This window comes from Vulpes vulpes, chromosome 12, assembly GCF_048418805.1.
Source record: "Vulpes vulpes isolate BD-2025 chromosome 12, VulVul3, whole genome shotgun sequence".
Classification (NCBI taxonomy): Eukaryota; Metazoa; Chordata; class Mammalia; order Carnivora; family Canidae; genus Vulpes; species Vulpes vulpes.
The window spans coordinates 4,058,028-4,079,013 of record NC_132791.1 but is presented as its reverse complement, the minus strand read 5'-3'; the positions used below and the strand labels follow the sequence as shown (position 1 = coordinate 4,079,013).

Genomic DNA, 20,986 nt, shown 5'->3' with positions numbered 1-20,986 from the left:
GAATTGGATTTAATGTACTCCTAGGTGATTCTTATAGACTATTAGTTCAAGAATCCCCTGTCTCTTTATCTTGTGGCCTTGGGTATATTTTGGCATACCGTAGTGTATCCCTCTAGGTTAAAGTACTTCAGCTTGAGAATAAAAACCTACAGGATTTTTTAAAAATAGATATCATTCAGGTATCAGATACAATGAACAGTTTGGCAGTCATATTTGAACTAAATAATCCTGTTGCTTTAGCCAAGGGTAGTGGGACCAAAATTCATCACTTGGCCTAACCTGGACCAATTAGTGTTTCCTGCCGCCACCCCCAGCTCCGGGAATTAGATTCAAATGGTCATTGGTCTGTGAGTGCTTGAACTGGCATGAGATATAAAGTTAGACTTGGCTGCAGGGTCTTGGCATGTTGAGCTGCATTCACAGAGACCAGAAAATGTCAGGAAGGGAGTTAGAGAAAGAGAGAGAAGCAGAGATGGCAGGCTCCAGAGTTACTACTGAGAGTAGCTTCCTAGATGCTGGGGGCTCTGCTGTGTTCTCTGCGCTTCGGTTACGTGAGACATCAATTATATCATTATAATATTTTCTCCATTTTTTCCTTAAAATGTTTCAGTGGGTCTCTACTTCCTACCAATGAAAGAGCTTTGACCAAGAGGAGTATAAATACTCTGTTCTTGGCCTGGCCCAAAAGGCCCTTCCCACAAATGTGTCCAACAACAAGCCTCATGTCCCACCACTGCAGTCTGCCCCAGTCCTACATACCAGTGACACCAAACCACTTGTCATAGACCAGACAAGTAACAAACTTTTGTCATCCTAGAAGGCCTTTCCTCCATTCTACCATTAAGACCCACTACTACTCCCATCTTCTCTGGAAACCCTTTTCTGATTTCCCAGCAGAACTGAAGGCTTCCATTGAATCTTGGACAACATATCTGAAGTAAGATATGATATAATATTTCACTGAATTATTTATTTATATGCCTATCCTCTCCACTGAAATTTTCCTTGCCTTATTTTACCAGAAGCTCCTGGCCCAGGATAGGTACTTCATAAATGTTTGTTGCATGACTAAATGTCATGCAGATGAGTGGCCAACTGAGGAATAGAAGACTGAGAGCGCTTGGGATGTCTAATCTATGTTATCCTAGTAGACCTTCTCAATCACCAGGGCAATGATTGTGCTTACATTTTTCCAAACTATCTCCAGACCATTTGTCCTGCCTGTCACTGAGCTGATAGCAGTTGTGAAAGTGATGAATAGCAGACCAATTATGAGCAACAGGAAACATCAGTTATAACTCCAGGGAGAAGACGCAGCCATATCAGTAGCCTCATCCATCTAATCATGAGTCATCTTCCCAAGGCATCTTGCCTTGTGACCTTGAACTGCCAAGGGCTTCTTAGTCTTGTACAAATCCAAGTTCTTCAGAGAACAGCTCCTTCTCTCAGCCTGTCTCCTATAAGGCGTTGCTCCTGGCCCACTCAGTCCTAGAAGGGAAAACCTGGATGGAACTCACACTTTTCCTAAGGGAAGCTTTTAGCCAAGGCTCCCAGCCCCACCCAATAGGCAAGACCTGCCTTCTAAGGCCTGCTGTCCTTTGACAGATAGTAACTCCTCTCCCCTGTGGTGAGAACATCTGGAGATGGGAGGCGGGTGGGAAGGTTTCAACTGGAAGATTTGTCCAAGATTGTGGAGTTTATGTCGCTAAATGCTAGCTTAAGTTAATGGTGAGTTTCTGAGTAAAGGACTACAAAATTTCTCTTCTGTGGCCACTGGTGACCTCACTTTTCCAGTACGCCCATTTTCCCTTAGGAGGCATCTAAAGGATGCAGTTGCTCCAGCTGAGAAGGATTCCATGGTTGGGCCTGTGGGTGGGGGCAGGGAGAGAAAGGTCAGAGGACAGAAGGGGACATGCTCAGTCTAGACACAAACTAAGTTTATCTTTGCCTTTGAAAGGGAGACTTAGAAATTTAGCAGGGGAGGTTATAAAAAGGGAGAGTCCTATCCCATTCATTGTAGTCATATTTCCATCATGGTATATTGAGACTCTGCAGTCTAGATCCCTTAACCCATAAAATGATGTTATACATCCTGGAGGGACAGGACATGGAGGTTAAGAGTATGGTCTTTGGAACCAAATCCCTGGATTCAAATTTTAGGGTTATCACTAAGAAAACTAATAAAGGGACTTCAACTCTCCATGTTTCATTTCCACATGTGTAAAATGGGGATATATTGCCTACAGAAAGGAATGTTTAAGGATCATTTATAAAGTATCTAAAATAATGCCAGATCCATGCATGTGTCTACACATGTATATATATTTGACAATTAGATGAATGTTGACAAAGCTCTAAATTTGGATATTCTCTACATGGAAGCAACATAATTATTTTGAATTATTATTTATTATGAACATAATGAAGTTATTACTTATGATTATTTATAGACAAAAGTTATTCTAGGCACATCTATGCTCAGAATAATTCTTATTCTTGTTAATTATTTTTTCAATGGGGAAAAAATAAAGCATTAGAACTAGCTGCCAAAAAGACGTTAAGCTTATCTTTGCCTTTAGAGAGGTATGCCTTTCTGAATTTCTGCGAACTGACTACCCTTTTTTTTTTTTTTTAATCAATGGATTTCCGAGGGTAAGGCAATAACTCTTAACTATACACCTACTCTCTGCTGGATGTTTCATCAGCATCAAGAGCAGGAGCAGAAAAGACAAGGAAGAAAAGAAAGAGAAAGGGAAAAGTTGAAGATGAAGAAAGAGGAAAGAAGCTGCAACTAATATTGATCAAATTTTTAATCATACTAGGCACTGCTAAGTGACTTATATACATAATCGTACCTAAGCTAGCAATAATTCTATGACTTACATGATCTTCATGCTATCCTCATTGAGATTCTGAATGATTAAGTTGTATCTTCATTGTATGTGACAAAACAAGAATATAAGCCTATGTCATTTTGATTCTTGAACCTTCTTTTCTTTGCATATATCATATTATGTTATATCCAGAGCCATCCTAGGAAGCAAATCTTCTTACAGATAAGACAAGGGAGCTCAGGCAGGATTTTAAGCATAAAATCCAAAATTCAAATCTAGATCTCATTGACTCCAAAAATTGGATCTCAATGACATTTCACTGGAATGCCTCAAAATCTCATGATAAGCCTGTTTTGCCTTGAATATAAATAATACCCTCCTGAATATGGAATATGTATAAACATATATATTTATATACACATATATAATATAATATAATATAATATGTACACAAACATACCACACCAATATATACCTACTTATAAGAATGTGTATATATCTATGCTTTCTCCAGATTCCTTCAAAATAAATATCTGAAAATTTGAGAAAAAAACTATGAAAGAAGCAACACAGAGGCATGGGCAGAGCCCCACTAAATGTGTACCTCAATCCCAAAGCAGCTACCATACTTCAATTTCCTGGTATTCCCTTCTTTTTTTTTTTTTTTTTTTGAAAGGAAGTAATAACTTCTGGTAAAGATTCAGGATGAGCAAACTAAAGTCAAGGAGTCAAGTCAAGCTCTTTTAAGAATGGATTGATGCTTCTCAGAAAGAATTGAGAACAGGATTTTGGATTGAGTTAACAGGTCATCGATCACTTCATACCTGTTAGAATGGCCATTTCAAAAAAGAAAAGAAGTAACAAGTGTTGGGGAGGCTGGGGAGAAAAGGGAATACCTGGGCACTGTTAATGGGAATGTTAATTGGTGCCGTGACTATGGAAAACAGTATAGAGGTTCCTTGAAAAATTAAAAATAGAACTACTACATGAGCCAGCAACTTCAATTCTGGGTTACTTATCCAACCAAAGAAAATTAAAATAGATATTCACTCCAATGTTCACTGCAATATTATCTATAGCAGCAAGATATGAAAACAATCTAAGTGTCCACTGACGGATAAATGGATTAAGAAAATGTAGTGTGTGTTTATATAGAAACACACACACACAAATATCATTTAGCCATAAAAAAATAAAATCTTGCCAGACAAACATGGATAAATTTTGAACACGTTATGCTAAGTGTTCAAAAGACACTTATGCTTCAAGACAAATACTGTATGTGGAATCTTGAGGGGGAAAAAAGCTCATAGATAGAGTTTTCTCAGAGGCAGGTGATAGGAGTGGAGAAAATGGGTGAAAGAGGTCAAAAGGTAGAAACTGCCGTTATAAAATAAGTACGTTATGGGGATGTCATGTACAGGTTTGCAGCTATAGTTAGTAATACTGAATTGTATACCTAAAAGATGCTAAGAGAATAGACCTTAAAAGTTTCCATCATGAGAAAAGAATTATAACGATGTGATGATGGATGTTAATTATTAGCTAGACTTATCATGGTGATCATTTTGCAATGTGCACAAATACTGAATCATTATGTTGTGCACCTGAAACAATATACCATTATGCATCAATTACATCTAGGAGCATGAAGAGGAGGTCTTTGTTGAGCTTTGAGACAAGAACTTCAATTAGATGGCGGAATAGCTTCCAAGCTGAGAGGTGACTGAGAGTTGAAAACAGAGCACACGTTTCACCACCAAGGAAAAGTGAAGAAAAAAAGAGAGTGACAGGAAAGACTGTAGAATCCAAAAAAGGTTACTTGATGATAAAATAGGCTTGTCTATGTCAATGTGTAGAGGAAGGAGCCAATGATGAGGCAGTCTCTGCAGCTTATATGCTGAGACTACAGGCTCTAGAACCAGACAAACATGTTTAAATCCTAGTTCCATAACTATTGCCGTGTGACATTGATAAGAGATTTCTCCTTCTGAGCTTCAATAAGCCCACCACACAAAAGTTAAGTTTCGAGTGCTTACTCTATACATGACACTAAAGACAGAAGGACAAATCTAGAAAGAAGCAAGAGACTTGAATTCCACCCTTATTTCTATAGGCAAGTGATGCAGTCTCTGTGTGTTCTAACTCTTCATAAATCATCATTAAGAAGGACAAAAGACATTCTGGAGGTTTTTTTCAGAGGCTCATAATCAAGATGGCTGGGATAAAACTAAGTCAGAATTAAGAACAGACTCATTTGATGGAAAGTTATTGAAGGAGCAGAGGATGTTTGCCAGAACTAAGATCTAAATAACTGAAAGACTGTCGCTTAAAACCGAGAGAGAGGACAGATGTGCCACACATTGCTGCTAAGCACCTTACCTGGATTATTTTAGTTAATAATCTGTTAGTCACTTTAGTCGGAAACAATTCTATAAAGTAGACACTGTTAATCCCATTTCACTGGTAAGAAAACAGAATCCTAAAAATTTATATGCCCCAAAACACAAAGGGATTTTGCAGCAAAGCTGATATTTGAACCTTCATCTCTCTGATCCCAAAGTATATGCTCTGTCCAGCAAGTCAATAAGTAAGTCTATTTCAGTATTGTTTTGATGAATGGAACTAGAAACAAGAGGAGGAAAGATATAGGAAAATGTTTCGACTCAATAAACAAAACATTCTAGTAGTAAGTGAACAAGCTGCTTAGGGATTACTACGCAAGCTTTACACAGAACATTCAAACATAGACTCTTGTAGGGTACAGTGGGAAAGATTTAAGCAATAGACTAGGGTAGGACTAGATGGCAGGATAATCCCTTCCACTTCTGAGTTTTCCTGCTCTTTCTTTCTCATAGGCATTGTGATCATAAAATAATGAAATGTGGAAAAGGAGACGTTGGAAAGCAAAAGGATGAACGGGAAGGAGAAGACAAGTAAGAGCCTGTCCATACTCCACTTACTATGTACCAGGCAGAAAGCTAAGCATGTTAGAAGCCCACCTCATTTTTTTTTTAATTTTTATTTATTTATGATAGTCACACAGAGAAAGAGAGAGAGAGAGGCAGAGACACAGGCAGAGGGAGAAGCAGGCTCCAAGCACCGGGAGCCCGATGTGGGATTCGATCCCAGGTCTCCAGGATTGCACCCTGGGCCAAAGGCAGGCGCCAAACTGCTGCGCCACCCAGGGATCCCCAAGCCCACCTCATTTAATAAAATAACCTGATAAATTAGGTATTATTATTATTATTATTATTATTATTATTAACCCCAACCACACATCTGAGGGGACTAAGTCTCAGAATTCCTTGCCAAAAGTCACATAGAGGAAAAGGAACAGCCAGGACTTAATGACAGATTTGACCAGCATCGAAAACAAACACTTCACTACTAGATTAGAAAGCTCAAGTTATTCTATTACATCACCTTGGTCTAAGGGTCTGTCAATACTGGTTGCGGGAGACTGCCAACAAATCAAACCTAGTCAAACTTCTAGGTACCTAACTACCAAGTTATAAGAAATAGAGGGGCAGAGGAACGTATTAAAAGATACCATGGGGATGCAATGAGCAAAATCCAGGCTGTGGGGAATGCTACTGGACAAATGATCTGGTTTTCTTGGTAAAATATCACAAGGAATAAAAAGAGAGAGAAAGGAAGGAAGGAGCCTATAGATTAAAAGAAACTTATCAGCCAATCACGATGTTTGGATTTTATTTAGATCCCATTTTGAACAAATTTGTACCAAAAATATAAGACAATTTGTTAAATGTGAGCAATGACTAGATATTTGATGGTACTGAAGAACTGTTAATTTGGAGAACATAGTAATGACAATGGTATTGAAGCTATATTTTTAGCCCTTATCTCTTGGACTTTAACATTTACACATAAAATTCCATAATGTTTGAGGTGAGACATGAGGTGACATAGGCTTGGTATGAGTTGGTCACTGTTGTAACTAGAAGGTGAGAGGTACGTGGAGGTTCATTACACTAGGCTCTCTGCTCTTGTATACATTAGAGTTTTCTAAACTAAATTGTTTTGGGTTGGATAGCATAAGACCCAGGGGTTTAACAGTGTCCTCCAAAATGGGTAAGTGTGGAGATGAAGCTGAAAGAGAAAAGAAACATGTGGCCCCAGGAGAGGCCCCATTCTTCAAGGGTTTCTCCTCCTCTCAGGACCTGAGTTTATAGCTTGGAACCCTTCCACTCAGAAATACCAGGGATGACATGATTCTGTTGACCAGAGAAGCCACTGCACAGACTGACTATAATGGTACAAACTCATGCTGCTTTCAGCCGCATCTGCCTGGTGAATTGTGAGACACATCTGGAACGACTTTTTGGTTCTTAGAGAGAAACAGAGAATTGAGTAGAGCTGTTTGTGAATTCTTCTGGGCCCTTTGCATCACTGCTGACTGAAGTTCTCTAATGACCCAAGAAGAGCTCCTGGTGAACAGGGCTAAGCTCCAGGAGGGATGGGGCCTACAGCTTGCTCTGTTTCTGGAAGCCCAACACTGCCCTGGCTGGGGGTGGTCTTTGCATGGTCGTGTGATGAATAAGTGGTTGTGGGTGAGCTAGAAAAGGGTTCCGCTATGTGTTAGCCTTTAGGAATTCAAGGGGTGGCACCTATCCTCTCTGATCTTCAGTTTCCTTATCTGTAAAATGAAGATAAACATTGCTACCTTCATAGGCCTATCGAGGGGGTTAAGGGGACCAGTGTACCTGAAAGCACCATATAAACATACCAGTGTAAGTTGGTAACTCATTCACTTTTCACTCACGCATTCATCTATATATTATATACATATTATATATATATATAGATATAGATAGATAGATAGATGATAGATAGATAGATAGATAGATAGATAGATAGATAGATAGATAGAATTTATCGAATTTCTACTGAGTCAGGCATGATACCAGAAGCTGCTGGTGCAATGCTGAGTGAAAGTTTGCCCAGACCCTGGCCTTAGGGAGTTTACAGGACAATTGTTTGACTCAATATCAGGTAGGATATCCTAGAAGTGAGGGAAACAGGGTGCTTGCGATCACTGAGCAAGCTGTTACTGGGAATGTTCAAACACAGACTCGACTACATTTGCAAGGTATGGCAGAAAGGAATCAAGAAGTAGACTAAGGATGGACCAAATGCTTGTATAACACTTTCATTCCTGAGTTTACCTCGCTTCCTTCTTCACTGGCACTGCTATCACCATAAAATAAAATAATAAAATGTGAAGGAGGAGGAGACATAGGAATTAATCTATTACAAAACATAGAAGTTTAATTAGAAACTTTGAGGTGTGTGTGGGTGGCTCAGTCGGTTAAGTGCCTGACTCTTGATTTTGACTCAGGTCATTGTCTCAAGGTTGTGAGATGGAGCCCCATCTCACATGCATGCATGGAATTTGCTTAAGATTCTCTCTCTCTCTCTCTCTCTCTCCACCACTCCCCCCATTCACAAGTGCACTCTCTCTCTCTCTCAAAAGGAAATAATGATAATTAGAAACTTTGATAACTGCCATGGGAGAAAGATAAAAAGACTCATGAAAGTACATAAATGAATGGGGAGCTTATCAAATCCAGAAGCTTAGGAGGCATTCTGGTGCAGAAGTAGCAATTAATTTGGGAAAAAAAAAGAGTGGAAGAGGTGAAAAGCGTGCCAATTAGAGGGAACAGTATGTGCAAAAGCTCTTTGGCATGACGAAGTATGGCCTTTCCAGAAACTGCAAAATTGCCAGTGACTAGAAAATGGAAAGCAAAAAGGGTAAAGTTAAGGTGATTTTTTTTTTTTAGAAATTAGAAGGGCCCATCCAAGCAGTCTTATGTAGGCCACAGTAAGCACCTCTGTCTTAATCCTAAGAAATTGGAAGGCAGTTAAGGATCTGAATGAGGGAAGTGATGAGAGAAAGTTTTGAGTTTTGAAAATTCCACTCTAGCTACAAGGTAGAAAGTTAACACAAGGAGGCAAGGCTCATTATTAGCCAATGAGGAGGCAACTGCAATAGTCCAGGCAAAACTTGAACTAGACTGGGTAAAAGTGAAGTTATGGAGAAGTTCTTAAGAATAAAAGTCTATAGGACTTGAAAAAGGACTGTAGTTTTAGGTGGAGTAAGTGCAGGAAGAAAAATATCTCATTGGTTTCAGAATTCAAAAACTGACCTAGAAAACACCATTGAAAGAGAAAGTCTTTTATGGCAAACAGGGTCTGCAAGACTTGTAAATGAGAAGACACTTTTTTTCCCAGTTGGGTGAAGAGACCTAACCCTGGAATGAATGCGAGTATATCAGTATAGACAGTAGTAGTTTAAAAAAAAAATGGCCATTAAGTAAAGAAATGAAGATCCAGTAGCTGGTGAAGGTAATATGCAGTGATAGTGTCTTCAGTATACATTGACTTCCATGTACTATTATTTAAAAAGTTGAAGGGAAGTAGCTAATAGAGAGTACAGCGAAATGAGAAAAAAAGCTCAGGTACCCAAGTCAAACCATGGTTCTACTAGTTCCTATTTCTAGGGACTAGGGGCAAGTGGTCTCACTTCTCCATGCCTCAGTTTACACAATGGGGAAAAAAGATAATAATAATAATACCCACCATGCGGGGTTCATAAAAGGGTTCAGTAAGCTAAGTACATGAAGGGCTGGAGCTGAGCTCCCAGCGCGACTGAAGTGCTCAGCGAATAGCTGTTATTAAAAGTACGAGGGGAAGAGATGACGCCATTCTCTTTTTTATCACATTTGCTAACCAAATTCAATGTCCCACGGAGCAGAGGTATGGGGAGGGCATCCTGTGCTCTGACATGCAAAAATGTTTGCATTTGTTAAGTCTGGGTGTCTCCTGTATCTTATTGAATCTAGGAGTCTTCTGGTCCCATGAAATAACTACATTTTCCAGTTTTGCAAGTAGGCAAGCCAAGCATTAAGTTCCTCTTTTGTAATTGACCATGAGCGTGTTGAGTAATATGTGGATTATTTCTCCCTCTTTTCTTTGATCTTCCCTCTTGCCAAGGACTGCCTGACAGTCTGGTTTCTGGCCAGTGCACCTCCTCAGAATGCACCGAGATGGAGAGGAAGTGGCCCACAATAGCAGAGATTTACCCCAGATTATAAGGACTTGACTTTCCTAATCCCTAAACAAGGAATTCCCTGAAGGAACTTCAGAATGAAAGAAGACATATGAACCATGGTTATGGATAGTGGTTCTCAAGCTCAGTGTGTATCAGAATCACCTTTGGAAGCCTGTGAAAATGAAGATTCTCAGCCTCACCCTACCAGAGAAAAATAATCAGTAGGACGAACCTGCATTGTTAACAAATTGTTAACAAATACTTCCTCCATCCCCATCCCAACTGATTCGGAGTGACTTTGAGACCCTCTGAAATCCAAGTCTCCATCTTCCACTAGGTACTCCTGACCTCCCTTGTTTGCTTTGCTTTTTTTTTCTCTTTACCTTCTAATATACAATATTATTTACTGTTCTGATTGTTTGCTTTTTGTCTCCCACACATGCTCCAGTATAAACTAAGTCTCCAGATGGTCAAAATAAGTGCCTGTTTTGCTCTCTAATGTATCTCAAATGCCCAGAATAGTGCCTGACCTAGAGAAACCCTTGTAAATACTTTGCTAAAATTATTTAAATTGAGTCCCCACACTCCCAGTCATCTCATATATGAACTTCTACGGTGGAAAGCTTACTAACTGGTCATCTTATTTAAGTCTTCTAGAACATTTGGGTCAAGAACATCTATAAAATGTGCAGATGCCATGTATCTTTTTTGCCAAGAAAAATAATCCGGTGATGTATAATTTGGCATGATTTTCTGAGGACGGAGATTGAAAGACCATTCAAAATCAGAGATCTGAGTGGGAAAAATCAGAAAGGGAGACAAAACATGAGAGACTACTAACTCTGGGAAATGAAAAAAGGGCAGTGGAAGAGGAGGTGGGCAAGGGGATGGGGTGACTGGGTGACGGGCCCTGAGGGGGGCACTTGATGGGATAAGCACTAGGTGTTATACTAATGTCAGCAAATCGAACTCCAATAAAAAGTATACCAAAAATATCAGAGATCTGCATACCTCAAATTACTAATCCTTAGTTATTTACACAGCCCTGGTCCCTGATATTCACCTTGAAACTGCTGATGCGGTTAGTGATCTAAAAGTCACATTTATTTTTATTTTTAAAAATTTTATGTTTAAGTAATCTCTATAACCTATTTGCAACTTGAACTTACAACCCTGAGATCACGAGTTGTATACTCTATGGATTGAGTCAGCCAGGTGACCCTAAAAAGTCACATTTCATCATGTTTTTCCCTTGACTCAAATCCTGAAGGAGGACTCCCCATTGTTTACAAGGTTTCCAACTGCCTTGAGGCAGCATTCTAAGTTGCCCACAGCTCAGCCTTCTGCACATCATCTTTCCAGTTTGATCTCTCCTAAATCTCTCAGACCTGTTGCAGAGTGACTGATTAAACATAAACGCTTTAGGGGCGCATGCATGGCTCAGTTGGTTAAGCATCCACTCTCAATTTCGGCTCAGGTCATGATCTCAGGGTCATGAGACTGAGCCCTGTGTTAGGCTCAGCGCTGGGAGTAGACCCCACTTGAGATTTCCTTTCTCCTTCTGCCCCCCAACCCCTGCTCACACACACACCCTCTCTCTCTCTCTTAAAAACAAAACACACACATACGTTTTAGACACAGTCATCCCCGGCTTGAATTCTGACCCCATTAGACACTAGGTATGTGATCTTAGATAACTTGCTTATCGCTGTAAGTCCTCAGTTTTGCCTTTTAATTTGTGAAATGGGCATAACAGTGCATATTCAAATGTGTTGGGGGGTAGAGGGAGATATCACTGATATAATGAGTGCATATTAATATACACAAAGCACTTAAAAATGCCAGGCATATAGTTGGCACTCATTAATTGTTGGGTTTTATCCTTCTATTCTAATATGTTTGGCATACAGGATTTGACATAACTTAACTTTCTTTCCCCTTCCTTTCTAATATTCCTTAGTCTAGACCAAATTTTGTCAAACATTTTTTTTTTTTTTGAAAGAACTAGAAGCTAATGTTTTTGGCTTTGTGCACCATACTCTATTCTGTGGCTACTGCTCTACCCTGCTATTGTTGCCGGAAAGCAGCCATAGATAATATGTAAACTGCAAAGAAACAAACAATCCAATCATGAAATGGGCAAAAGACATGAACAGAAATCTCACAGAGGAAGACATAGACATGGCCAATGAGCACATGAGGAAATGCATCCGCAGACTGGCCATCAGGGAAATACAAATCAAAACCACAATGAGATGCCACCTCACACCAGTGAGAATGGGGAAAATTAACAAGGCAGGAAACAACAAATGTTGGAGAGGATGTGGAAGAGAGGGGAACCCTCCTGCACTGTTGGTGGGAATGTGAACTAGGGCAGCCACTCTGGAAAACTGTGTGGAGGTTCCTCAAAGAGTTAAAAATAGACCTGCCCTATGACCCAGCAATTGCACTGCTGGGGATTTACCCCAAAGATACAGATGCAATGAAACGCCGGGACACCTGCACCCCGATGTTTCTATCAGCAATGTCCACAATAGCCAAACTGTGGAAGGAGCCTCGGTGTCCAACCGAGGATAAAGAAGATGTGGTCTCTGTATACAAGGGAATATTCCTCAGCCATTAGAGACAACGAATACCCACCATTTGCTTCTACATGGATGGAACTGGAGGGTATTATGCTGAGTGAAATAAGTCAATCGGAGAAGGACAAACATTATATGGTCTCATTCATTTGGGGAATATAAAAAATAGTGAAAGGGAATAAAGGGGAAAGGAGAAAAAATGAGTGGGAAATATCAGAAAGGGAGACAGAACATGAGAGACTCCTAACTCTGGGAAATGAACTAGGTGTGGTAGAAAGGGAGGTGGGCAGGGGGTGGGGGTGACTGGGTGACGGGCACTGAGGGCGGCACTTGATGGGATGAGCACTGGGTGTTATTCTATATGTTGGCAAATTGAACACCAATAAAAAATAAATTTATAAAAAAAGATGATATGTAAACAAATGTATGACTATTTTCATAAATATATTTATAAAAACAGGTGGCATGCTGGATTGCACCCATGGGCCACAGTTTTCCAACTTTGACCTGGACTAGCTTTGGAACTTTATAGAACCAAGTTCAAGCTTCTGCGAGCCTCAGTGTCCTCATCTATTAAACAGGGACAGTAATAGTACTGCCCTAATAAGTTGTTGGGTGATTAAATGAGATAAAGCACATTAAGCCCTCAGTACAGTTTTTGGCGTATGATAGGCATCTCGTAGATGGTATTATCCTCATCTGCAGACTTGCCTCAAGCTGTTCCACAATCTGCCCATATCCACCTTTCCTGCCCTAAGAATCTTTTCCAGACTTTCTCTGAGTTTCTTTCTCCCACTTTTCTAACACTGCTGGAATGTCAATTGTATTATTTGAAAATAAGTCATGCATGAATGTAACATATGCAAGTAATTATAGTTACTTATGTGGCTCTTCTGCTTCATCTATTAGACTGTGAGCTCCTTGAAGGCACAATCTGTGTCGTATTCCCCCTCTGTATCCTTTTTCCTGGCACAGTATCTGGCACATGCTACGCAACCAAGGCAAGGAGATGGCGGCAATGGTGCTACAGTAATGGTGACGGCAGTTGTGATCATGGTGGTGGTGATGGTGGTGGTGGTGATCATTGGGGGGTGGCGATCTTGGCTGTTAATTTCTTTCAAAGAGCAGTGATTTGGAATTCTCTTCTCAGTGAAAGCCAAGAAGTGTAAATAGAGCAAACAAGTCTTTCTGGCAGAGAGAGAGGATCTGCTGGAAGGTCAGACAACCACAACAAGACCAAAATTATACATGGCTCTTCCTAGAGCAGCATGAAAAGAAAAAGAAAAAAAACAAAACAAAACAAAACAAAACTCACATGATTGGAAGTTAGGAGACCTGAGTACTAGGAAAGAATCATCCCTCTATAGAGTAGTTTACAGTCCTCAAATTGCTAGCAAAAAGAGTGTATTATTTTTCTGCATGAGAGCCCTGTGGGGAAAGTTATGACTACCCATTTTACAGATGAGGAGACTGACTCTCAGAGAGATGAAAGGTATTGCTGAGGCCAGAAGTCGTGCCTAACTACTTCAAATTCAGAACTGGTTACGTGACTCAAGGGAAATCATTCTTCATCTTTAAGTCTTACTTTTATTTTCACTATTTGTAAAATAAAAAGTTTGATCTGTAAAAAGGACAGGATATGATTTTAACACCCCTCTCTACTCAAAAGTGCTATGTCACTGCAATAAAGTACAAGATATGTACATCTTTCTCATCCCTATTAATTTAAGGAATAAAACTGTTCATGTCTCCGGATGAGAAATAAATTGCAGGTCACAGGATGACTCTTCTAACCTCAAAATATTGCCCTTTTTTCAGGGTAAAAGTTAGATCTGACGTTATCACAGCATCAGGAAGTAGGGGATGGTGGGGGGCAGGAGAGAAAGATAAAGTTATCCCAGAATTTTCATAGTACAGATAAAGAAAGCAAGATCAAAATGGTAGAAGCATTTGTGTCCAGTGTCATATAAGAATCAAGGACAGAGACTAATTCAGATTCCAGGTGTCTCAATTCTCGAGATTTTCCAGAGAATTCCCAACCCCAACATGGATAGAGGCAGATACCACATGTTTCCTTTACAAATAAGTAAAAGTAAGGTTGCCCAGTAGTCAATGGCAGAGATGGGTTTCAAATCCCGCTCTGTCTGGCTCTTCACAATGACACTGTTCTGTTTCCCCCTCTTGGAGCTTCTTCTTCCTCACCCAAAGACTAAATTAACAACCACACAAAGTCTTGTATATTATACAACTAGCTGTACTATGGCTTCGGGCTATGTGGGGTCATTTAACAGGTGGAGGAGGACATCTATGTATTAATCAAACTGGCCATGATAAAAATGTTTTTTTCCTTGTTCTAAATCACAGCATGACATGTAATGAAGGGCTCCTTTCCGAGTGAGGCACAAGTCATCATCCTTTACCATGGTGATGGATACGATTTATGATGATGGATACGAGGAGATCCCAACCATCAAAGGAGCAGTTCCCCAGGGCTATCCAGAGCATATCCTAATTCTGGTCCCAAATCAGAAGTCACAACTGCCGCACAGATCTTGCGCAAGTCACACTTCCTCTCTGACACTTCCTGACCATGCCATACAATGACACTCAGAAGTTGACTGAGCACCTCAAATAACTCAAGGGAGTCAGGAGTTCTTACATAGAAGAATGGTTCCATTCTGTTTCAGGAGATCTATAGAAGGAAATCCTTTTACTCATGGGTAACTCCACCTACGGTATCCCTTACCAACAGAATATGAACTCCAGCAATGTTTGTAAAGTGAGAAAATGTTCCTATAATCCCTCCAATCATGATCTGCCCTTGTGGGTTAACCAGTGACCTCTCCCATGCAAAAACACAGATCTTACTCTAAAATGTCATGTTCCTCGCATTTTGGGCTTCTGTAAAGTTAGCCAGTACTACTTAGAAGAGGAAGTACCAAAGGAATCATTAAAAAAAACTAGAAGGGTCAAGTTTAGATGAACATCATTTTTATCATATTCACAGAAAAATGTTTGTCTATCACATGCTATGTGCCAGGCACTAGGCACCTGTTATCTCATTTGATCTCCATAAAGATCACATTTTACAGATGTGGGAACTGAGGTTTGAAATGATTCAGCATCACACAGTGAACAGGAGGTTGAGGCAGGATTCTAAAGAGAGCACAGAGCCTCTGCTACCTGATTCCACTGAGACAAAGTCTCTTGCAGAAAACTCAAAGAAACTTTTTCAGCCTCTCTTCCCTTTCAGGTAGGAAAAGAAAAACCCAGAAAGGGAAAAAAAAAAAAAAAAAAAAAAAGGACTTGCCCCGGCCTTACTGTATGTCAGTGTCAGAGCCCAGGCCAAGGTTCTTTCGTGTTTTATCCATGTTTCCTCTACCTCTGGCTGTAGAGCAAAGCAAAGACATGGATAAGCCATGGGAGAAGGAGTGATGAGGTTTGGAGAGGAGTCAGAAAACAAATAGTGATCACAAGGAGAACGGCTGCCCTCTCATCACACCAGCCTCACTCAGTGACCATATTCCCTCCACATCATTTCCACACCTACAGTCGGCCTGTCCCACCTACTCCTACCTTAGCCTGGCTCCACTGGAAAAAACTAATGTATCACAGCCCTTAGGCTGTAACACAAGTTTAAAAGGGCCTACCATTGGGGTTTGGGGCCAGGGAGAAGAAGCCGGAATGTCAATGAAGCCAGATTATCACCGAGCTCTAACGTTTTCGAGGAGGGATGACTAAGAGAAGGCGAGCCCAAGAGAAGATGGCACCCCTGCCTGGCTACCTGCCTAAACTCTTCTCTGGCTCCCCACCACCTGGTGCCAAACTACTCATCACTGCCGCCTCTGCACCTCTGCCTGGACTGGCCCTGCTGCTTGGTCCTCAGCACTGCCCATGGAGCAGCCCTTAGTCTTGGCCCTTGCCACATGGGTTCTCACTCAGTTTCTCAAGGAAATGGGCCACACCTGCTCATTCTTCAGGCCTTTGCAGGAGTTGGGTCTTCAAACTTGCTTGTGCTCAGGCTCCTCCCACTTCCCCAGACCCAGCCCTCCACATTTACTTTATGCCCGACCCCCAAAAACTCAGTTTAAATGTCACTTCCTCAGGAAAGCCTTCCCTAACTCCACAAGATCTCCTATCACACATTTTCAACCTACTGGCCCGGACTCCTCTTGGTACCTTGCAGTCTGTCTCTACTGGTGATTGTTCCATTAATTCATTAATACAAATCTGTAAACTCCATGGAGATAAAGCCCAAGTCTACTCGTTGCACTCTTCACTTCTCAGGGCATGACACAGTCCTGGCATATACTCAAATCGACTGAATGAATGAATGACTAGAGCTCCGAGTGTTCCACATCTCCTACAAGGAGAATAGTGACATCTAGTGACTGAGTTCACACTTGGGCTTCTCTGATAACACCCACCAACTGGCCTGGAAAACATCTTGCTGGATTTCCAAAGAAACGGATATTTTGATCATGCCGAGGGAAGCTGGCATAGAATCCAGACATGGGGAATCTGACTCCTACGCAAGGAGGGAAAGAACCACCACTCCTCTTGCTACCACATGTGCCAAGAACACATCACAAAAGTCCTGTGACTTAGCTAGGACGGTGCCACATTACAGATGAGGAGAGTGTGGTCCAGGGAGGCAGCACTGGGCCAAGTTTATGGAGCAGTAAGCGAGGATTTTCCCAGCCTCACCCACCAAGTCCTGGAGACCCCGGCCCTGTGCAGCTAATCATGCTGCTTCACTCATCCGCACTGATACAACACTGGTCAGATCATCGTTGGTATTTACTGGAAGCTTCAACAGCCTCCTCACAGGGCTCCCTATTTCCACATTCGCATTTTCACACCCAACTCTCACCTTAAAGCCGGAGGAGTAGAGATATAGATAGATAGATATGTTTGATTTTTTGTTGTAGTGAATGTGGGGACCTCGGATGCACAGAATTAGGTTATCTATGATGCTCATGACTTAAGCTAATTATTGCACCATGTATGGTTAGGCCTAATATATCCAACTACTTAGGGTTCACTCATTACCTAGTTTAATACTTTAAAAGAAAACTCCCACAAATCCACCACCCAAAATGCCAGCTAGGTATGTGATACTTCCATGTAATGAGGACTCCCTCATGCCATTGCCCTGCCTCCCCGACTCAAGACTACCATCATCCTGAATTCTACATTGAACATTTCCTTGGTTCCCTTTTTAAATAATTTATAGCACCTGTATTCATTCCAAAAATGTGGTGTATCTGGCATGTATCTGTTTTAACTTAAAGTAGCGGAAAGGGTATCATGTTATATAAAATATACCTTTAGGAGTTAATTCTTCATTTAATATTATGTTCATTCATCTCATATTAAGTGACATTTGTTTTGTCTGTTGTAGAGTTTTGTCTGTTGTATGTATTTTCCATTTTATGCTCATTTAACTGCTCTCCTACTGATGGTCATCTGGATTGTTTCCAGAGGGCTCCTTCAGTTGCATGAATCTAATCCTATTGGATCCTTCCTGCATATCCTAAGCATCTCACTCTCCTTTATAGACAAGATCCAAATTCCGGTGGGCTAGTTTACAACAACTTATATGATCAGGCTCCTTCTGATCTCTCTGGCCTCATCTCTGCTTTCCTTCTATCTCTTAATCTTAGCCATGGGATGTCTTCCAGTCTTTGTACAGATCATGTACTTTTCTGCTTCTGGTCATCTACCCGACACTGTCCCCACCTCTTTACTCTCATCCTCTCTCTGTCTTCTATGAAGCCCTACCTGACCACATATCACTCTCTAGAACTTAGTCCGATAGAATGCTACAGGAGGAGTGCATAATCCATAGTACCCTATTGGTATTGGTCAGGGATCTACCAGACTATCTTCTTTGGGACCCAGTGCTATCTGGGAATTGCTGCAGAGGGAAGAGTGGGGACAAAGTAGAGATGCTTTGTCTACCTTCCTCTCCCCAACTGAAGGAGTGGTATTGCTATTCTTGGTTTTATGGATTTCATTTTCTAAATGAAAGACTGCATTTAGAAAAGGTGTTCCATGAATATAGTTTTGCAAACCAGTGAATGAATCATTTATATGGTCTCTTCAAGCCCAGGCATGCTATAATGGAAAATGAGAAATGCAGAAAAAAGAAAAATAGGAGATATAATTTCACAATTAAGCACATAGGCTCTGAAGCACACCAACTTTGGCAAATCACTAAACATCTTTGAGGGTTCCTCACTTCTAAAGTGGGAATGATATTAGGATGAACCATATGGAATTACCATTTTTAAAAAATATATATTTATTTGAAAGAGAGAGCGCACAAGCATGTGCATGGAAGGGGCAGAGAGAAAATTTAGCAGACTCCATGCTGAGCTCAGAGACCAAAGTGGGGCTCAATCTCATGACCCTGAGATCATGACCTGAACAGAAACCAAGAATTGAATGCTTAACTGACTGTACCACCCAGGTGCTCCCTGGAATTACTATTTCTATAAATTAAAAAAAAAAAAAAAAGATCAAATGCTGGCAATTTCATAGGAGTCAAACCAATACTTATACATAAACCTGATCTGGGGGCGGGGGCAGATTAAATGAGATAATCCAAGTATAATACTGAGACAAAGACTGTTAGGTTTCAACAATTCCATATATCTTCTTCCCCAAGGTCACTAGATAGAGTATATTTCCCTGTTTTTGTTCGCAGATAGGTGTGCCCGATGGCTGAGCTCTTGCCAATGGAATGGAGCTGAAATGATATTTGTCACTTTCGGGCTTGGCCTGTTTAAACCTCTCATGTGTGATCCTCCATGTTCTTTCTTCTTCCACAGCAAGTATTGAAGCATCAGGTTGATGAAGGCACAAGATAGAACATGGTGAGTCACTGAACCACTTCTCAGAGTGAAGCCACTCATCATCGAAAACATTTATTTGGGACTCCACGTAAACATAAGATAACTTCTATTATATTAAGCCTTTGAGATTTGAGGATTTATTGGTTATAGCAGCTATATATGTACTTAAAACATGGTAAAGGAATCAATAAATACCAATCACCATGATGATAATGATGACAAGACAATCCCAATAGACAATTGGCCCACAAGGGCAGGTGGCAGGAAGATTGGTACTTAGATGTGACTTAGTGGCTGTGTCAGGGGAACTCACCTCCTTGGTACCATTATCTTGGATAAGGGTGTAAAGTGGTACCACACGGTTGATTTCCAGCAGCACTGGTGTGGGGCTCAGCTGCTCCTTGCCTGGTCGGCGGCAAAGGTGGCAGGTAGATGGACAACGGCCTTTCTCCTCACAGCGGATCTCCACACCTGAGATGAGCTGGTCATCCGACAGCATTTGGGCCGTCAGCAGACCTGAGAGGTAGGTGATGAAGGGCATGGACTTGAGTTCCTTCTTGCTGCCCAGCTCTGTGGTCTCTGGAGAGGGGAGAGAAATTCAATATTGTTCAAAAGGTCAGACTCTTGAACCCGTAGAATCCAACGTGCTAAGGAGGTGGTATTCCATGGGAAGGAAAAAAGATGATAGAGTGGTTTGCTCCTGATGCCTTAGAAAGAGCACTAGTCTGATGACTCAGATGTCAGGTGGTGTCTTGTTTTACTATTTATTTCAAATAACTCCTTACTTACTTTCTCTGGACCTCACTTTTTCCATATTTAAAGTTGATTGGTAAGACAAGAGGATTCTCCAAGGGCCCTGTAAAATGTAAATATTCAAAGATATTTTCCCAATAAGGAATTTCTGTCTAGTGTCAAATTTATACAAATTCTAACTTTCTTTTGAAAACTTGCTCCAGTCCTATATTTTCCATGAAGTTTCATGTTATGGGGGAAACGCAAGCTGAAGTCAAGTCAATTTCCATTTATTTATTTATTTATTTATTTTTATGATAGTCAGAGAGAGAGAGAGAGAGGCAGAGACACAGGCAGAGGGAGAAGCAGGCTCCATGCACCAGGAGCCCCACGTGGGATTCGATCCCGGGTCTCCAGGATCGCGCCCTGGGCCAAAGGCAGGCGCCAAACCGCTGCGCCACCCAGGGATCCCTCAATTTCCATTTAAATCTCAATTCTGCTTGATAATAGCAATGGGCCTTGGGAAGATCTCCTAATACCCAAAAGCCTGTGAGGATTAATTCTGTAAAATCGAGTTATAATACTAACTAAAACAGTTATGAGTGGTAAATGAGACAGAAGGAGGTGGACCTGTCTGGAAAAGAAATGATTTCCTCTTTCTTTCTGTGCTCATCTGTTCCCTTGTTCAAAAGTCCTTCCCTGCCTTCTTCCTGTGCACACTGAGATCTAATTACCCACACTCCGTTCAGTGCTGTCTCTCTTGATCCATACAACTAGCATTTCCCACCTCTGTGTCTTTGCTCACCTGCCCTATTCTTCCCCTCTGCCTCTTCAAATGTTTGCCACCCATCAGTGCTCCATTCCAATGTCACCCTCTTCAGAAGTCTTTTCTCCTTGCTCTGG

The 20,986-nt window shown here is 41.0% G+C and overlaps 1 protein-coding gene across 5 annotated transcripts in view; it reads right to left on the bottom strand.

Annotated features, from left to right (window-relative positions):
• ASTN2 (astrotactin 2) overlaps positions 1 to 20,986 on the bottom strand; it is an 854,920-nt gene that overhangs the window by 164,725 nt on the left and 669,209 nt on the right. For all 5 annotated transcript variants that reach the window (XM_072727526.1, XM_072727523.1, XM_072727524.1 and 2 more), the window contains one exon: positions 19,665 to 19,930. In XM_072727526.1, coding sequence (XP_072583627.1) covers positions 19,665 to 19,930 — 266 coding nt within the window. The remainder of the gene's footprint in view (positions 1 to 19,664; positions 19,931 to 20,986) is intronic.